Raw genomic sequence first — 19346 nt, forward strand, 5'->3', positions numbered from 1 at the left:
TTGCGCAATTGCAGTGAATATGAAAGCATCGTTGCAGGATTTGAAGCAATGGAGCCATGAACGAATTTTTAAATTTAAAGGTTATACAATGATGGAGATTGGAAGGACTAAACGTGAGCATGGGCAGCCCAGCCCGACAACCTGGCCTGAAAAAACGGGGCCAGGCTGGGTCATGGCCTGTCCAGTAGTCACTCAGCTCCCGATTCCACCAACTCCGGGTCCGGAGATAGCGTGAACAGTCCAACTCAAGGATTTTAGAGCTAATTCGGGACTGCTCTGCTTCTTAAAATTCAGCTTCGCTCTAGGAAAAAAAAAGTACGGCCTTAGTCCAGACCTTGTAGAGTTACACTTGTATAGCATAAAGTCCAGATTTAGCACCAAAGCATAAATCCTGTTATTGCGCTGGACATCTCCGTCCAAGCTTCTAATCCAAATCAGGAGCTGCCCTACATTTTCCGGCGCATCATGCAACACACACAAGTATATCACGCAGTGGAAAACTAGAACAGAAAAAGGCATTTGCGGTTTGTATCATTCTGTGTTGAGAAAGCAAATATATACTACCTCCGAATTATTTGTCATAAAAATGGATACATCTAGACATATTTTTAGTTCAAGATGCATCCATTTCAGCAACAAGTAATATGCATCCATTTCAGCAACAAGTAATTTGAAACGTAGTAGTAGTTGATATTAATATAATGTCATTTGCATTACCACAAGTATGTACTCTTCAAACCAACTCAACAAGAATACTCATCTTCACAATAAAAAAAAAGTGTGCTAGGAAACAAGCTTCCCAAAATTTTAATGATAACATGTGCACTAAGGCCACGCTTGGAATTGGTGTAATTGAATATGGGTGTATTTTTTTTACAGGTGTAACTTACATACAAAGAGCTATTTTCAGCTGAAAATCAAAACAACAGGTGGCAGTCTGTAAGTTTTACGGGTGTAATTGGAATGGAAGCGCTAATCCAAACAGGACCTAACTCTACTACTGTACTGAAATTCACCCCTCTTGTATTAACTACCTGAGTTCCTTCCGAAAGAAAACAAACATTTTATCAACCAGTGCATGCCAATAGCTTGATAGTCCTAAAGACATGCATCAGAACAGCAACTTAAATAAGCCGATAAAATTACTACGTACAAAACAAATACAGATCATGTGTACTTAAATACATAAGATCGACAAGTTTTTACTGGCAATCGGTACATCCTACTATCCCATACATCTACCCCTTGCCGCCCTTCTCCCCAGATCCAACCTCGGATGCACAAGCATCCCTCTCACAAGCTGGTGGCAACTGGCATGCAACTCAACCAGCAAAAGAATTCACCCCGTATGTGCCCTCCGCACAGCCATCAGAACCTCTGGCTGCAGTTAAGCACTGAAGCTTCAGGCAGCCGTTAAAGTATTACATGGTGTACACCTGAAGCCTAATGTTCCATCAAAGCTGCATCAGTTTCTGATAATGGTGCTGCAAAACAGACAAGTTATAAGTTGGTGTCAAACAGGAAGTAAAACAGACAAGTGACTTGAAACAGAAAAGGGTGCGGCAAACCCTATCCTTTTCTAGATCAATTCAGACAACACAACTACTCATAAAGTAGCACCGGTATAGAAAAGACATACCAAGCAAGTCCTCGTATGCGTCATGGAACAAGGAAGACTCCAGCAGAAGTGGCGGGGAGAATACTTGATCAAGAGCATCATCTGTCATAAACGACTGACCACTGACTGGATAAAAAAAGTTTTCAGCGCTGCTTGGATCGTCATGGCCATTCAGTTTACTTGACACAGCTGGGGTCGTATGCATTGGGCTGTCAGGATTGAAGTAAAGATCGCTTGTGCTCTTGGGTAACTTCGACTGTGACGACGGACCTATCTTTTGTTTTCTTCGGTTTGACACGGTACCCACATCCTTCCTTGCAGCACTTGACGATAGGGGAATGAAGAAGTGCTCTGAACCATCGTCGCAACTCTTGTCCTGTGGACTCTCCATGTTGCTCAATGGCTTTGATAGAGCAGCTTCACGAACAGAACGCCTGATGTCATGAGCAAAATAACCATCATTTTCTGCAAAGAGAATATAGAGTAGTAAATAATTAAATGAAACAAGACCCATGAAAAGCGGATTATAATCAGCAAAATAACAAAGAACATAAAGAAGAGGAAGCATATTTTTATAGTTGGGCATTCCCTACAGTTTTCAGTTAAGAAGCTGATCTAGCCTATGTATTAAGATATGGATACCATGCAATGAACCATTTGCTTGATCTTTGGTTGAGGGGTGGACAACTGCTTTCTCTTCAGGCATAATTTCTTGGCTAGGATGGTGTGCTAGGGCATTCCGCCTTTGTATCTGTGTTCCTTTTCCAGAAGAACTTGGAGTCAGACTAAATAAAGGAGGTAGCTTTAGAGCAGGACTACTCCCAGCCTTGCTGATCTGTGTTGAACAGAGCTTGGAAGTCATCTCTGAAACTCCGCCGCTGCTTTCCTGCTTGAAAGTAAATAAGTAGTTAGAAATTATGTGAAGAAATAAATAGAGAAAGGAGCAAAAAATGTTTTGCACACTGGGACTCTGTAACGTAGAGATTCAATAAGAATTAAATGTACATACCCCCCTAAACTTTCAGGTTGGGCCACATCATCCCCCTGAACTCCAAAATAACTTACTAATCCCCACAACTTCCAAAAACCGAAAAAATCACCCGCTGGCACCCCCGTGAGTGGTTTCTAGAGTGGCTTTGCCTATGCGGAGGTTGTTTTGTTTTGTCAGCAAGGCTTGACCGAGTCATGTAAAGAAGACGGGAAACGGCTGAGAGGTTCCTCCCTCCATGCTTTCTTACTGGTCCTCCACTTCCTTGATGCGGTGCAGGGATTTGGACTGGCGCCGTCATCTCTCTCGGCTCAGGTGAGCGCTGCCGCAACACCCCCTCGCCATCGTCCTCCCTGAGCACTTCTGGTGGGCCTATAGAAGCTCCTGGTGCCTCGGTGAATCCTCCTGACCAACGCCCAAAAGCCCCTCTTTCCTCCTCCCAGACGCTGGCAGCTGCAGCCCCATCACCTCGGTTATTCGTGAACTCGTCTGAACACGAATTCAAACTCAGGGTGAGCTCCCGGTTCCTTCACTGACTCATCCTCCCTCTCCCTCCCCCCTCTCCCCCTCGCCGTCGTCCTCCCTGAGCACTTCTGGTGGGCCTACAGAAGCTCCTGGTGCCTCGGTGAATCCTCCTGACCAACGCCCAAAAGCCCCTCTTTCCTCCTCCCAGACGCTGGCAGCTGCAGCCCCATCACCTCGGTTATTCGTGAACTCGTCTGAACACGAATTCAAACTCAGGGTGAGCTCCCGGTTCCTTCACTGACTCATCCTCCCTCTCCCTCCCGCTGTCTCTCTAGCGCCTGCTCCATCCCATTCCAGACATCACCGGCAAAGATCATGGCGCCATCTCCGGTGGCCTTCTGACCCCAGACCGACACGGGCGCGCTCGTAGCTTTAGCCGCTCCCGTTTGGTGCATGTGACGCATCCACAGGCCCATGCAGCGCATGTTCCGGCGTAGAGCCGCCGCTGCCACACATGGCGACGGCGTCCTGCAGGCTGGGACAAAGAGTAGATAACGTAGGAGAAGCCGTCAAGAACGCCATGCCGGATTGCAAGACAAAGATAGCGTTGAAGCAGGCAGCCTCTGCTGGAGTGAGCTGTGCGGCTAGGAAGAATGCCGTGGAAACGCAGAAGCACATGACTGCTGCTGCGCGCATGCGCCGTGATGATGAGAACTCGCAGCTCCGTGTGTGAGTCCTCCATTTTATCTGGCAGCATGACACGGGCATTGGCGCCAAACACAGAGGCGTGGACTTTTTTGGCTGAGGTGGCTGCCATATCACGCCCCAAAGAGGCAAAAACACTAAAAAAAACACACATACGAGGGAACACATACAAGGGGGCTACGGGGTGATTTGTCTGGTTTTTGGAAGTTGGGGGGATTAAGTAAGCCATTTTGAAGTTCAAGGGAGGTGATGTGGCTGAAACCTTTAGGAGGTCTATAATGTCACTGAAAAAGTGCCATGTGATGATCTGTGAGAAAACAATGGTCCATTTGGTTTGACCAAGGCCCCTATGCTAGAATATCTCCTCACTCATTGAGAGGATTGGGGCCATAGTCATGTGACAGCCTCTTGCTGTCAACACTTCTGCCTTCACGAATAGTCAATGCTAGCATGAGTTCACTCCATTGCACCAACCAAAACGCAAACCTCTTGGATCATAGGATTCAACGGTAACCACCCAAAATTTTCACCTTTCAACAATAATTATATTATTACCAGGATGGAAGTGTTCCTCATAGCAAATAACCCTAATGATATGAAAGAAAACTAAATATTCTGGCATGAACACGAGGAATGACAGTAGTACAAATGAAAATATACGATCAGAACAAGAGTTGCATCCTCTTCCATATTGAACAAGTTAAACAGGAAATACGATAAATCATCAAACAGTAGAATCAAGCAAATGAGTGATTTCGTACTTCTGGTCTTCCAAGCACGGTATTTTGGACAGACAACAATTGTCTGGAATTTGTTTGACCCATCGAATTACTAGGTACACTATTCACTTCTTCAGAAAGTTCTGTTATTGACTGCTGCATTGCTGGAATAGCTTCCTTGAGTTGATTAATTAGGCCCTAGAAAAGGAAAAATAATGGCAAATGATTAGACAATCAGTCAAATGTCACATAAAGTCATCCTCGGTAAAATCTGTAAACGAGATGCATCTTGGCAAGCCATGCTTACAACAGATGAATGAGACATCAGCATAGCTTCTCAAGGATGTTGTTATTACCTGTATACTGACTAAATGCTGGCGATGTTCGGCCAATGTTGCAGTTAATGAGTCGGCATGGCTACTAGTTTCGCTGTCAAACGCACTGCGGAGTAATTCGGGCCCCTCCCCATCATTTGCTTTGGCCTACACCATTAGTTGGTTGTATGTTACAAGGTAACCAAATACATTGGTTCAGAACATGTGATGTACCTTTACTTCAGGATCTGACCATACCACTATGTAATACCGATTTGTCATCAATACACCACCAATACAGAAATATGCACGGGTGGTACGTAAAGTTATTTTCATCTTTATAAGAAAAGAAAAACAAATGGGATTAAATGTCCCTGTTGTTAAGAGTTATATTCCAGCATGTATATTTTCCCCATTGTATGAGGGGTTTCCTGCATATTTACCACCTGTACATGTAATATATATATTGGCCATTGGCCCTCATGCAATACAAGTTACATATTCCTAACATGGTATTAAAGCCCTAGGGTTTTTTTTTCTCACACACGCAACTCGTGCTCTTCCGATCCAATTCTTGCGTCGGCCACCGCTGCTACTTTCTCCAGCCAACTGCCGCTTCCAATCCTGCGTCGGTGCTCCGACTGCTGCTACTGCTCTGCTCACGCACATCTGCAGGAATCCTTGCCTGCTCCTCCTGCGGATGGTCTCCTTCATCCGTGCAGGAACGCAGCCATCAGCCGGCGTCCCCAGATTCGGAGGTCCATTGCCCGCTGCCTGTTGGATTCAGCCCCGCTAGTCAACTCCCCGTGGCTGCTCTCGTGAATGCTGATGCCTTCCGTGACATCCCATGCTGGTGTACTGCTGCTGGATCCCGTCTAAGTACCTGCTGCTGTTTAGGCCAATGCCCCTGCTGCTATCCCGTCCAAGTCGCCCCCTGGTGCAGCTTCTCCAGTGCTGCGTTCGATCAGGATTCACCTCCTCCCGTCCAGCTCGGGTCCGCTGGAGTCTCTGCTCACGCACATCTGCAGGAATCCTTGCCTGCTCCTCCTGCGGATGGTCTCCTTCATCCGTGCAGGAACGCAGCCATCAGCCGGCGTCCCCAGATTCGGAGGTCCATTGCCTGCTGCCTGTTGGATTCAGCCCCGCTAGTCAACTCCCCGTGGCTGCTCTGGTGAATGCTGATGCCTTCCGTGACATCCCATGCTGGTGTACTGCTGCTGGATCCCTAAGTACCTGCTGCTGTTTAGGCCAATGCCCCTGCTGTCCAAGTCGCCCCCTGGTGCAGCTTCTCCAGTGCTGCGTTCGATCAGGATTCACCTCCTCCCGTCCAGCTCGGGTCCGCTGGAGTCTCTGCCCGTGTGGTCTTCGCCTGTTCAGTTGAGCCGGCGGCTGTCTCGCCCGCTGGGGCCGCCGCAGATCGAGTCGCCCTGGTTTCCAGCTGCGAATTGATCTGCCATCGTCTGTTTTGGTTGATCAGCTAAATAGTCTCTGGTAAAAAAAAAGATTTTTTCAGCGGGTCCGCATGTCCCTCGCTACCCGCTGACTCCTAACGGTGTTTTCTTCAATACTCCCGTCTCGCACATGCGCCGTTCCTTGGTGCTTGATGCTCATTCGTCTGTGACGTCATCCCCTTCGGCATCTTTCGCAGGTTGTGCTGGTCACACTCTTCTACGGCTCCATTGATAGGTTCTGCTGGTTCTACTACTGACTCTTCTAGCATTGTAAGATCACCTTCTACACAAGCAGGCACATCTCCATGGATTCTTGATACTGGAGCATCTTTTCATATGACTCATGATTCATCCACTGTCCTCTACTCGACCTCTTCATTCCCCTTTTCGTGTTCTTACTGTTGATGGTACCTCTCCCGATTACTGGCCGAGGCACTCTTAGCACTTTGTCTTTCATGTACCCAATGTTGCTCATGTTCCTCGACTTACCATGTAGCTCATTTCTAGTGGTCAGATTGTTGACTCTCGTCGCAAGGTCATTCTCAACTTTGACTCATGTTCCGTTCTGGACAGTCACACGGGTGCTCTTCTTGGTACTGGCCCCCGACGCCGTGACTCTGAGGATCTCTGGGAGCTTGACTGGCTTCATCTTCCATCTGCTGCCACCATCGCAAGTCTCTCGACCTCTGTCGCCTTGTCTACCGGCTCTTTTCAGTGGCATCGTCGCCTTGGTCACTTATGTGGCTCTTGTTTCTCATCCTTAGTTCGACGTGGTCTTCTTGGATCCGTCTTCGGCGAAGTGTCTTTAGACTGTCAGGGTTGTCGGCTTGGTAAACTGGACCAGTTACCTTATCCTCATAGCGAGACTGTGTCTCAATGTCCTTTCGACCTTGTTTACTCATGTTTGGGGTCCAGCTCCCTTTGTCTCTAAGGGAAGTAATCGCTGCTATATTATCTTTATAGATGATTTCTCTCGACACACGTGGATATATTTTATGTCTTCTCGTAGTGAGGTCTTATCTATCTATAAGTGTTCCGCTGCCATGGTTCACACTCGGTTCTCTACGCCTATTCGTGTGTTTCGTGCTGACTCTGCTGGAAAGTATATCTCCAAGATGTTGCGTGGAGTTCTTGCTGAGCAGGATACTCTTGCTGAGTTCTCTTGTCTTGGTGCTCATGCTCAAAATGGCATGGCTGAGCACAAGCATCGTCATCTTCTGGAGGCGACTCTGCATTGATGATTGCCGCCTCTCTTCCGCCTCACTTTTGGGCCGATGTTGTCTCCACTTCCACCTATCTCATCAACCTTCGGCTGTTTACTGCTCTGCAGGGTGGCGTTCCTTTCGAGCGTCTTTTTGATCATTTTGTTGATTACTCGGCACTTCGTTGTTTGGTTGTGTTTGCTATGTTCTTTTTGCCCCTCGTAATGCGCCAAATTGTCCGCTCAGTCTGTTGACTGTGTCATCTTAGGTTATAGTTATGAGCATAAGGATTATCGTTGTTGGGATCCTATTGGTCGTCGGATGTGTATTTCTCGGGATGTGACTTTTAACGAGTCCCGTCCCTTCAACCCACATCCATCTTCCTCGGTTTTCTTGATACACCTATCACTCCCATTAAGCCCTTGTCCGCCCATCCTACTGCCCCTAATTCTTCGACTGTCGCAGATCTGGCACCACCATCTCCCATGATTTCCTCACCTCACTTGTCACATGATTCTGCACCTTCATCTTCGGAATCTTCTCCGTCACCTTCGCCTATCTTGCCTATCACGGTGATTCCTCATGGTATTCTTCCATCTTTTTCTCAGTATTATGGTATTCTTCCATCTTTTTCTCAGTATTATACTCGTCGTCGTCGTCCGCGTAAAGTGGATACATCTACTGATGTGCCATCTTCCACGTCACAACCTACTTATGGCTTGCGTCCTCGTCTGCTTCCGCCTGTTGATCGCCCTAGTTTTCCACGCGTTGGCGCTGCTGTTCTTGAGCCGACTTCTTATCGTAAAGCTGTTGTTCATCCTGAATGGCAGTTTGCGATGGCAAAGGAGCTTGCATATTGGCCATTGGCCCTCATGGAATACAAGTTGCATATTCCTAACACATGTTCCTTAATATTGTCTAGTCCACGAACCATTTAATCATATGTCGTGTGTCCTGTGATCTATTAAAAATTTAATCATATAATTCTTCATAGGTGGTTATACTTGACCCAAAATAATGACTTAGAGGAAATGATGCATCATCACTAGATCGGCATTGATGGCTAGATTTCACCAACCAAAATGAAATTAAGTCAGAAGGTACAGAACGACCACACAAAACATGAGAGAAAGAACGGTCTGAAAGATTGAAACAATTAAGAACTGGAAGAATATTGCAGAAAAATTTGAGCTAAATATGGCTATTAACATTTTGCAGAAGTTAATAGTCCTTGAAGCATGAAAAACAGGGACGTGGCAGGAGCTCTCAATGCTAAATTTTGGTTACCAAAGAATGCTGCTATTTTGTATAAAATGGCCATCAAGTGAAATGGACTAAGACAATTCATGAGTTATCTCATTAATAGGTGTGTCGCTTCGCGTAAAAATGCTACTGCTGCACAAGGGCACGAGCCATAGTGAAACACGGAAACTGAAAAAAAACACTAAAGATAAAGAGGCCAACATATTACTAGGGACAAAGCAGTTCTTTGCCAGCTCTAGCACTATAAAATATATTGATAGTTCTGGAGGCTCAAGCCCTTTTGACTATTTGCAGGTTGTGCCATAGATGATGTTGTTTGTCTTATAATTCCACAGCTTATTGTTGTGCAATAATCCTATATTACTTTGTAACAGATCTAATGGGAGGTTGAACTCTCTCCGAGTCGAATAAATTGAAATGTTTGAACCCATTTAGAAAAAGAACATTTGAGCTAAAAAAAAGTGTGGAACATATTCAAATTACTGATGACTACAAACCAATGTTAGCACATAATCTGTGATACTAAACTTTGTATAGGTGCCAAAATTCGTTCACCGGAGTCACCAGGAGAATTAACAACACATTTTACCCAATATTACACGAAAAGTACATGAGCTATAACTTTGTACCGCTTGATGGAGAATTACAAGAGCATCTCCAACAGCGGCGGTAAATATCGCGCGCGAGCAGGAAACCTGTGTTTTAGCCCTTCTGGCATGTTCTACGCAGAGATCCACTCCGGCGACATGCGTCTCGGTCTCAGGACGTTCAAGACCGCATACGAGGCCGCCCGCGTGTACGACGCCTCTTGAGGCCACGCTCGCAGATCAACTTCAACGACGGGCGGACGGCCAGCATGCGCAGGAACTTGCGCCTCCGCTGTGTCTAGTAACCGACGAGGGCTGTCAGGAACACCGTAGGCGGCAGCGCCGCCTCCTCATCGCCGAGGCGGACGAGCAAGCCATGGCGGAGTGGCGCCGGCGCTACCCGCAGGACATCGCCAACGAGAACGCCTTCTGGGCGGAGAGGAGGGCAAATCGGCGCTCGTTGCGGAACGAGCGGACAAACGCCAGTGGAAGGCACTAGCAATATCGCAGTGTCACCTGGGACAGGCGTCGTCCTTTGACGAAGACGATCCTCGGTGGGAAGACATGTTTCTGTCGACGTCAAACGACACCACCGAGGACGACACGGAGTAGTTCTAGTTTATTTGCACCGTAGTATCTTATATATTTTTATTTGTACCGTAGACTAGTTTGTGGTGTTTGGTTCAACGAAACCACCGAGGACGACACGAAGGAAGGTGAAAGGGGCATCTATAAGATGGTCAAGATTCGAGAGAGGACGACGAGGGGATGTTAACCAAATCAAATGCATCAAGGACGGAGCAAACCAGCTCCTGGCGTAAGACGAGGATATTAAGCATTGATGGCGGGAGTACTTCGACAAGTTGTTCAATGGGGAGAATGAGAGCTCTACCATTGAACTAGACGACTCCTTTGATGATACTAGCAGGCGTTTTGCGCGGCGAATCCAGGAGTCAGAGATCAAGGAGACCTTAAAAAGGATGAAAGGAGCCAAGGCGATGGGCCCTGATTGTATCCCAATTGAGGTGTGGAGAGACCTCGAGGACAGCGATAGTATGGCTAACCAAGCTTTTCAGCCTCATTTTTCGAGCAAACAAGATGCCAGAAGAATGGAGACAGAGTACATTTAGTATCGATCTTCAAGAACAAGGGGGATGTTCAGAGTTGTACTAATTACCGTGGAATTAAGTTGATGAGCCATACAATGAAGCTATGGGAGAGAGTCATTGAGCACCGCACCGCTTAAGAAGAATGACAAGCGTGACCAAAAATCAGTTTGGTTTCATGCCTAGGAGGTCGGCCATGGAAGCCATTTTCTTGGTACGACAACTTATGGAGAGATACAGGGAGCAAAAGAAGGACCTGCATATGGTGTTCATTGACTTGGAGAAGGCCTATGATAAGATACCATGGAATGTCATGTGGTGGGACTTGGAGAAACACAAAGTCCCAGCAAAGTACATTACTCTCATCAAGGACATGTATGATAATGTTGTGACAAGTGTCCGAACAAGTGATGGTGACACTGATGACTTCCCGATTAAAATAGGACTGCATCAGGGGTTCGCTTTGAGCCCTTATCTTTTTGCTTTGGTGATGGATGAGGTCACGAGGGATATACAAGGAGATATCCCGTGGTGTATGCTCTTTGCGGATGATGTGGCGCTACTTGATGATAGTCGGACCGGGGTCAATAGGAAGTTAGAGCTATGGAGACAAACCTTGGAATCAAAGAGTTTTAGACTTAGTAGGACCGGGGTCAACACTAAAATTGAGTACATGAGGTGCGGTTTTAGTACTACTAGACACGAGGAGGAGGAGGTTAGCCTTGATGGGCAGGTGGTGCCTCAGAAGGACACCTTTCAATACTTGGGGTCAATGCTGTAAAAAGATGAGGATATTGATGAAGATGTGAACCATCGAATCAAAGCCGGATGGATGAAGTGGCGCCAAGCTTCTAGCATTCTTTGTGACAAGGGAGCGCCACAAAAGCTAAAAGGTAAGTTCTATAGGACGGCAGCTCGATCTGCAATGTTGTATGGCGCTGAGTGTTGGCCGACTAAAAGGCGACATGTGCAACGGTTAGGTGTGGCGAAGATGCGCATGTTGAGATGGATGTGTGGTCACACAAGGAAGAACCGAGTCCGGAATGATGATATACAAGATAGAGTTGGCATAGCACCGGTTGAAGAGAAGCTTGTCCAACATCGTCTGAGATGCAGGCCTCCAGAAGCTCCGGTGCATAGCAGACGGCTAAAGCGTGATGATAATGTGACATGGGAAGAGTCCGTAAAGAGAGATTTGAAGGACTGGAGTATCACCAGAGAACTAGCCATGGACAGGGGTGCGTGGAAACTTGCTATACATGTGCCAGAACCATGAGTTGGTCGCGAGATCTTATGGGTTTCACCTCTAGCCTACCCCAACTTGTTTGGGACTAAAAGGCTTTGTTGTTGTTGTTTTGTTGTTGATGACTGCAGCATATTAGACTGCAGAGAGAATATCACATGGAAACCAAGTTCCGAAGAAAACTTTATGGAAACCACATTTGAAAGTTTCGAAAAAATCTGGAAAAAAATTACAGGATGTTAAGAGAATGATATTCTATTCCCATGCGAAATTTTAAGTTAATTACCATTTACGAGTTATAAAAAGAACAAATTTAACAATGAATAGCGATGTTGCTGTTTGACAGTATTAAACGCTGATTTTGTTTTTATTTTCATACCTCGTAAATGGCAATGTGTTTGAATTGGGAATTTCACATGCTAAAAGAACATCACGCTCTTAACATCCCTTATTTTTTTACGCTTTTTTCGAAACTACAAAACATCAATTCCACATGGTTTTCACCGGTTTCCACTAAAACTTGGTTTCCATGTGATATTCTCTCTAGAATGCAAGTTCTGGTAGAACTGGTAGTTTGATCATGCTCCGAGATCAAATAAATTCATGGTTTAAGAAAAGGTGTGCCTACACAATTGCAGAACACCTAGCTGCTAGACTGCTAGGCATGTGCTTAAGCATGCCTAGGTGTGTGCTTAGGCAATGCTAGGCAGATACAAGATTAGGAATTTAACCTGGTGCTTTTTTTAACCCTGCACAAATTAAACAATTGCTTACCAAATGAAGAGATTGTTTATGAATACGCTGCAAAGCATGAGTCCAACGTCGAAGAATTTCAGCTACGTCAACAGTTTGTTGGACACGCCCATTCCTATCATCTAATCTTGGAAGAGCTTCTTCCTTTCCCTGGAATAAAGAAATCTGCTCCTGTTTGTCCAAAATTTGAGACGTTTCACCAGCTCGAGCTGATAGTAATTCGGAAGGTGGAACGCTTGAACTCGTATCCATTGCTGCTAGCAATTGCGATCCAGATATACGGTACCTAAAAAGAACGTAATTTGTGAAGCAAGGTGAATAGTGAAGATTAAGGATATTTGGATCAAAATTTAAAGTTTAACAGAAAGTGAATCATACCTATGCTCACGGTGCGCTATAAGATCTTCAATTGGCCCGGAAGCTAAAACCTCATGCTGGCCTGCAAGGGTATTTCCATTACTATCTAGAAGAAGCTAAAACATTATGCTGTCGTGCATGATATGGATAGTTTGAGCATGCTGGGCACACAGATTCTGGAAATGATACTTCATTGACTGTACCTTTGCGAGCCAATATCGATTCCCACAAACGTGTTGCCTTAGATACAAAATGTGAATTCTGTCCGGATGAGCTTGAGATACGTTCGTCCCACAGTTCCCCCTCTAGCTTGGCTTTGTTCCTCGTATCTTGGAGCTTCTCTAACTCCTGTTGCAGATATGCCTGAAAGCTCCATGCAAACATCATAAGAAATGAAAACAGGACCCAACATAACCATCTGAATGGAATGTATAGAAGTTATTGTGTACCTCTTCAGCACATAGACTTCGGAATTCAGCTGTCATTTCATGGGCTAAATTTGACCAGGTTGTCTGCCTTTGAACAGCAATGTTTGCATTTTTCAGAAATCTACGCCTCTCAAGAGCAATCCTTGCCTGTTAGGAATATCACACATGAACTCGAAGATAAACTCACAAAGAGAAATAAGCCCTCAGATAACAGGGTATTTTTACTACAAGGACAAAAACACCAGAGACCAATTTTCCTCAATGGTGGCAAAGGTGGTCCATGTGTTGGATAAATTAAGCTATCAGGCTCAGTTTGTTGTTGCTGAACTGTGTTGTGATGTGCGTATTTGTTAAGCTACTGCATATAAGAACTCAAAAAGGATACACTGCTCTTCTTTAGAAGTCAAGTAAAATGTACATAAATCAGGTTGACTAATGGTTGTCCTCTCAGATTTCATCTTGCATCTTCCGCAACGAAAAGAAGAGTGCATTTGCAAAATGACTAAGTAAGCGAGCAGCCAAACAATCAAAATCCAACAGCAGTTCAACGCATCATGATTATTAATTGTTGTCCGCCTCAATGCATCAGTTATTATACAAGCTCACTAGCTTCATAAGCTTCATTTGGTTTGCATCTTGTACAAGATTCAAATTATTCTGTTGTTTGTTTCCTAGGTAAGGATATACTTACTGAAGTGGAATCATTCTCAATTCCTACAGGCAAGTGAAGTCATCAGGTTCAACAAAGAAGTTAGCTTGCTAAGGGGGTATATTATCTTGTCATGCTCAAGAAAGGAAGAGATAAATCTTGCTTCACTACACTGAATTACTATGCATAAGACATAACTAAGACTGAAGTAGTGAAGTCTGTTGTATCCACGTTATTGGTCTCACATCAAAAAAAAAAAACTGTACATCATGTGAGGTGCCCGAAGTCCCGAGCATTAAAGTATACCAAACAAAATACTCGCCAGTCTAGAACGTTTCGTACTGATAAGAACTTTTAGGACTTCATGTTCTCTTTATAAATGATTTGCATTTTAGGGTAGAAGGTAACCTTAAAGAGGGTCACTGTACGATATAACATAAATTAACAGTTCAGAAAATTTAAGAGCAAGCTATCCTTGCCTTCGTTACAGGAAGTAATGCAGCTGCATGAAGATAAGAAACGTCTGTGAGTGCTGCCGGCAGTGGATTTGATGCTACATCAGCCGCAAATGTTCTCCTATGGACTTCCCTCAAGGCATGTACAGAGAGTTGCCACAAAAGCTCAACAAATCTGCATCAGTGTAGGGAGTATAAGCTATTACAAGGACAATTCTGAAAATATGCCAAGTAGCTGATTTACAAGCAGTTGTTTACATCAATGACTATTGGACTTTGTTTTCTAAGAGTGAGAACCGAGTGGCTACATATTGTAGTCACATTTTCGATATCTTAAAGATCGGTATGGAGTTCTGGCCTTCAGTATGGCACTTGAAACAATACTTGACAAGTTGACAAATGCAATAAAACTGATTAACACATGTTCCAAATCTATGAAGGAACAATATGGCATCATCAACAGGCACATAAAGTTAAACGCAGTCTAAACTGTGTGCCTACAGGGTATGGTGACATGAGGTGAGGTGCCTCAAGCAGTTCACATCGCAATGTGTTAGGCCCAAACATTCCTGTTTTGGTGTGTCAGTGTTCCTCTACTACTCGCTTTTCATGTGCTTTGTACTTCAGGTGACTTAAGGATCTAGCACATTGAGCGGTGATGCAACCTTGATTGCATTGCACAATTCTCATAATGCATTGTTTGCTATCTCAGGTGAATAATCAAAGTCAGAGAAGCATGTAGAGAAGAGAACTCATTTCTAGCACAGTAAATAGTACAATCGACCCCCCTTTAAATTTTATTTTAAAGGAGCATTATGCACTAGCATTCACTACTACCTATCTTCACCTTAGCTGACATGACATTTGAGAGAAACCATGAACTTGGATAGAAACAATCAAAGTCGCATGATTGCATCCAGGTTCAGCAGACAATGAACTTAGTAACAACGTTTCAATGTATGCAGTTAAGCTACATTTCACATTTGCGCAGCAACACAAGCAGCACAAACAGGACTGGCAGATTTCTGACCGACCAAACGACAGGCATCCATGTGTACTGACCTCGGCCCGCAGCAGGTGGCGAGAGACGAAACCCTGGAGTTGCTCCGTGGCAGCGCTCCCTGCTGCTCCAGCTCGCTGATGATACATTGTACGATCTAACCAACCAACGAAACCAAAAGTCAAAACAAGGCTGCTTCCGCATGCACCCGATTATCAGAAAAGCTAAGCAAATCTGCAAAACCCAACCTTGCGAAACTCCCTGGACTGCGCGGAATCAAAGATCGGCCACACTTTGTCGAAGTCCTGCGCAACGGAGAATCACACTCAGAAATAGTATATCTCAAAAGAACCGGAAAAGGAATACCGAATGGGGATAAAATAGCAAGCTGCCGTAGAGGCCGAGGACGAGTTGAGCGCGCGTGCGTGCCTTGGCGGACTGCGCGGGGCCGCGGAGTGAGGATAGGAGGAAGTAGAGGAGCTGTTCGCCGAGGCGAGGGTTGGAGTGGCGGAAGAGGCCGACGCGAGGAGAGGCCGCGCCCGCGGGGGAGCCGAAGACGACTGGATCGAGACCGAGGAGGAGGCAGTTGGTGTACATGGCGCCCTCCAGCTCCGCCTCCCGCTCCTTCTCCCTATCGGTCGACATGGTCGCCGGTTTCTACTGGGTGGCTGGGCTGGGGCTAGGTTTAGAAGGAGGCGGGCGCCATTGGAGTTGAAGATCTCGCGAGGCGGAGGTGGAGATGAGAGACAAACAAAAATGGTACGTAGAATCAGCCGCAAAAAAAAAAAAAAGTACGTACTGTAGAATACATGCCCGGTCCTAATTCTTTCAACGAACTTTCAAGTGAGTCCCTATTTATTAAAAAATGCATCAAGTTGTAAATCTATTTAAATGATTTAGACCATCTCAGATCCCTTAAAAATGATTGAGGTCCGTAAATCGCCCTTGATCCTCGCATATATATACCACAAGGACATTGTTTTAGGGTTCGCCTCCTTCATTTCCCGGGTCTGTTGTAAATATGCGCTAGAGGCTATAATAAATCGATTATTACCATATTTATGTGTTTATGATAATCGGTTATCATCCATGTTAGAATTATATTGACCGAAAACTTATATACATATATGGATATATAAACAACACCATGTCCTTAGTGAATCTTTACTAGACTAGCTCGTTGATCAAAGATGGTTAAGGTTTTTTAACCATAGACATGAGTTATCATTTGATAACGGGATCATATCATTAGGAGAATGGTGTGATGGACAAGACCCAAACAATAAGCATAGCATTTGATAGTATCACTTAGTTTATTGCTATTGCTTTCTTCATGTCAAGCATTTTGTTCCTAAGATCATGAGATCGTGCAACTCCCTCGCACGAGAGTAATGTCTTGTATATATCAAACGTCACTTCGTAACTCGGTGATCATAAAGATACTCTACATGTATCTCTGAAGGTGTGTGTTGGGTTGGCATGGATTGAGACTCGGATTTGTCACTTTGTATGACATAGATGTATCTCTCGACCCTCTCGTTAGTACAACATCATAAGAAGCTTGTAAGCAACATAACTAAATAGTTAGTCACGGGATCTTTTATTACGGAACGAGTAAAGAGACTTGTCGGTAACGAGATTGAACTAGATATGAGATACCGACGATCAAATCTTGGGCAGGTAACATATAAATTGACAAAGGAAAATGCATACGGTATTGATTGAATCCATGACAATGTCGTTCAACCGATAATTATCTTCATGGAATATGTGAGAACCAATATGAACATCCAAAACCAGTTATTGGTTATTGACTCAAAGGTGTCTTGTGTTGGGAAACGTTGCATGGGAAACAAAAAATTTCATATGCACATGAAGACCTATCATGGTGATGTCCATCTACGAGAGGAGATTTGGATCTACGTACCCTTGTAGATCGCACAACACGAAGCGTTAAGAAACGTGGTTGATGTAGTGGAACGTCTTCACATCCCTCGATCAGCCCCACGAACCGTCACACGAACCGTCCCGCGATCCGTCTCATGATCCATTCCGATCTAGTGCGAACGGACGGCACCTTCGCGTTCAGCACACGTACAACTCGACGATGATCTCGGCCTTTTTGATCCGGCAAGCAAGACGGAGAAGTAGATGAGTTCTCCGGCAGCGTGACGGCGCTCCGGTGGTGGTGAGGATCTATTCCTGCAGGGCTCCGCCCGAGCTCCGCAGAAATACGATCTAGAGGTAAAACTATGGTGTCTAGATATGAGTTGCACGTGGCAAAAGTTGTCTCAAATCAGCCCTAAATCACCACTATATATAGGAGGGAGGGGGAGGAGGCTTGCCTCGAGGGCCAAGCCCTCAAGGGTGTGCCGGCCAAGGGAGAGGAGGAGCCGTGCTCCAATCCTAGTCCAACTAGGATTGGAAAGTGGAGTCCTTCTCTTCCTTCCCACCTCCCCTTTTTTCTTTGGTTTTCTTCTTATGGCGCATAGGCCCTCTTGGGCTGTACCACCAGCCCACTAAGGGCTAGTGCGCCACCCCTAGGGCCATTGGGCTTCCCCCGGGTGGGTTGCCCCCTTCCCGGTGAACTTCTGAAACCCATTCATCACTCCTCGTACATTCTCGGTAATGCTCGAAAACCTTCCGGTAACCAAATGAAGCCATCCTATATATCAATCTTCGTTTCCGGGCCATTCCGGAAACCCTTATGTCATCCCAGATCTCATCCGGGACTCCGAACAACATTCGGTAACCACACATATAACTCAATTATACTAAAACATCGTCGAACCTTAAGTGTGCACACCCTGCGGGTTCGAGAACTATGTAGGCATGCCCCGAGGTACTCCTCGGTCAATATCCAATACAGGGACCTGGATGCCCATATTGAATCCTACATATTCTCCGAAGATCTTATCGGTTGAACTTCAGTGTCAAGGATTCATATAATCACGTATGTCATTCCCTTTGTCCTTCGTATGTTACTTGCCCGAGATTTGATCGTCGGTATCCGCATACCTATTTCAACCTCGTTACCGGCAAGTATCTTTACTCGTTCTGTAATACAAGATCCCATGACTTACACTTAGTCACATTGCTTGCAAGGCTTGTGTGTGATGTTGTATTACCGAGTGTGCCCCGAGATACCTCTCCGTCACACTGAGTGACAAATCTCAGTCTTGATCCATACTAACTCAACGGACACCTTCGGAGATACCTCTAGAGCACCTTTATAGGCACCGAGTTACGTTGTGACGTTTGATACACACAAGGTATCCCTCCGGTGCCAGTGAGTTATATGATCTCATGGTCATGGGAATAAATATTTGACACGCAGAAAACAATAGCAATAAAATGACACAATCAATATGCTACGTATATAATCTGGGTCTTGTCCATCACATGATTCTCCTAATGATGTGATACCGTTATCAAGTGACAACACTTGCCTATGGCCAGAAAACCTTGACCATCTTTGATCAACGAACTAGTCAACTAGAGGCTCACTAGGGGTAGTGTGTTGTCTATGTATCCACACATGTATTTGAGTTTCCAATCAATAAAATTCTAGCATGGATAATAAACGATTATTACGAACAAGGAAATATAATAATAACTAATTAATTATTGCCTCTAGGGCATATTTCCAACATCTTAGTCATGTGTACATAATTTTCGAACCCGTAGGGTCGACACGCTTAATGTTTGATGACGATATACTATTATTGGGATATGTATGTTGGTGACCGAATGCTGTTCGGATTACCACATTATATCCCGGATGTGACGAAGAGCTCCGGAATGGTCCGAAAGTAAATATTCATATATGGGAAGTTGGTATTCGGGTTTCGGACTAGTTTCGAGACTTGTCGATTTTGGTTGGAAATGCCAGAAGGGGTTCCAGGGGTCCACTGGGGAGATCCACTTGCCCCGGAGGACCCCATGGCTGAAAAGGGGTGGCGCATTAGCCCCTGGTGGGCTAGGCACCCAACCTCCATAAGGCCCATGCGACCAAGGGCCAAGGTTTCCCTAGGGTGGCCGTT

At 45.2% G+C, this 19346-nt stretch overlaps 1 protein-coding gene across 3 annotated transcripts; it reads right to left on the reverse strand.

Annotated features, from left to right (window-relative positions):
• Nucleotides 1-1124: 1124 nt before the first annotated feature.
• On the reverse strand, nt 1125-16080 carry LOC123399268 (AUGMIN subunit 6). Of its 3 annotated transcripts, none has more exons than XM_045093686.1 (13): nt 15733-16080; nt 15552-15608; nt 15366-15460; nt 14328-14478; nt 13221-13346; nt 12975-13134; nt 12793-12853; nt 12436-12700; nt 4852-4977; nt 4538-4693; nt 2261-2504; nt 1640-2083; nt 1125-1484 (listed from the first exon to the last, which is right to left on the reverse strand). In XM_045093686.1, the coding sequence occupies exons 1-13, from the start codon at nt 15946-15948 to the stop codon at nt 1444-1446; spliced, it is 2142 nt and encodes a 713-aa protein (XP_044949621.1). In that variant the 5' UTR covers nt 15949-16080; the 3' UTR covers nt 1125-1443. The 3 variants fall into 3 exon arrangements, with proteins under 3 accessions (XP_044949621.1, XP_044949622.1, XP_044949623.1); XM_045093687.1 differs by having other exon boundaries at nt 2273-2504; nt 15733-16035; XM_045093688.1 differs by lacking the exon at nt 4852-4977 and having other exon boundaries at nt 15733-16035.
• Between the last annotated feature and the right edge of the window lie 3266 nt (nt 16081-19346).

The sequence above is a fragment of the Hordeum vulgare genome, chromosome 5H (assembly GCF_904849725.1).
Source record: "Hordeum vulgare subsp. vulgare chromosome 5H, MorexV3_pseudomolecules_assembly, whole genome shotgun sequence".
In the NCBI taxonomy this organism is placed as follows: Eukaryota; Viridiplantae; Streptophyta; class Magnoliopsida; order Poales; family Poaceae; genus Hordeum; species Hordeum vulgare.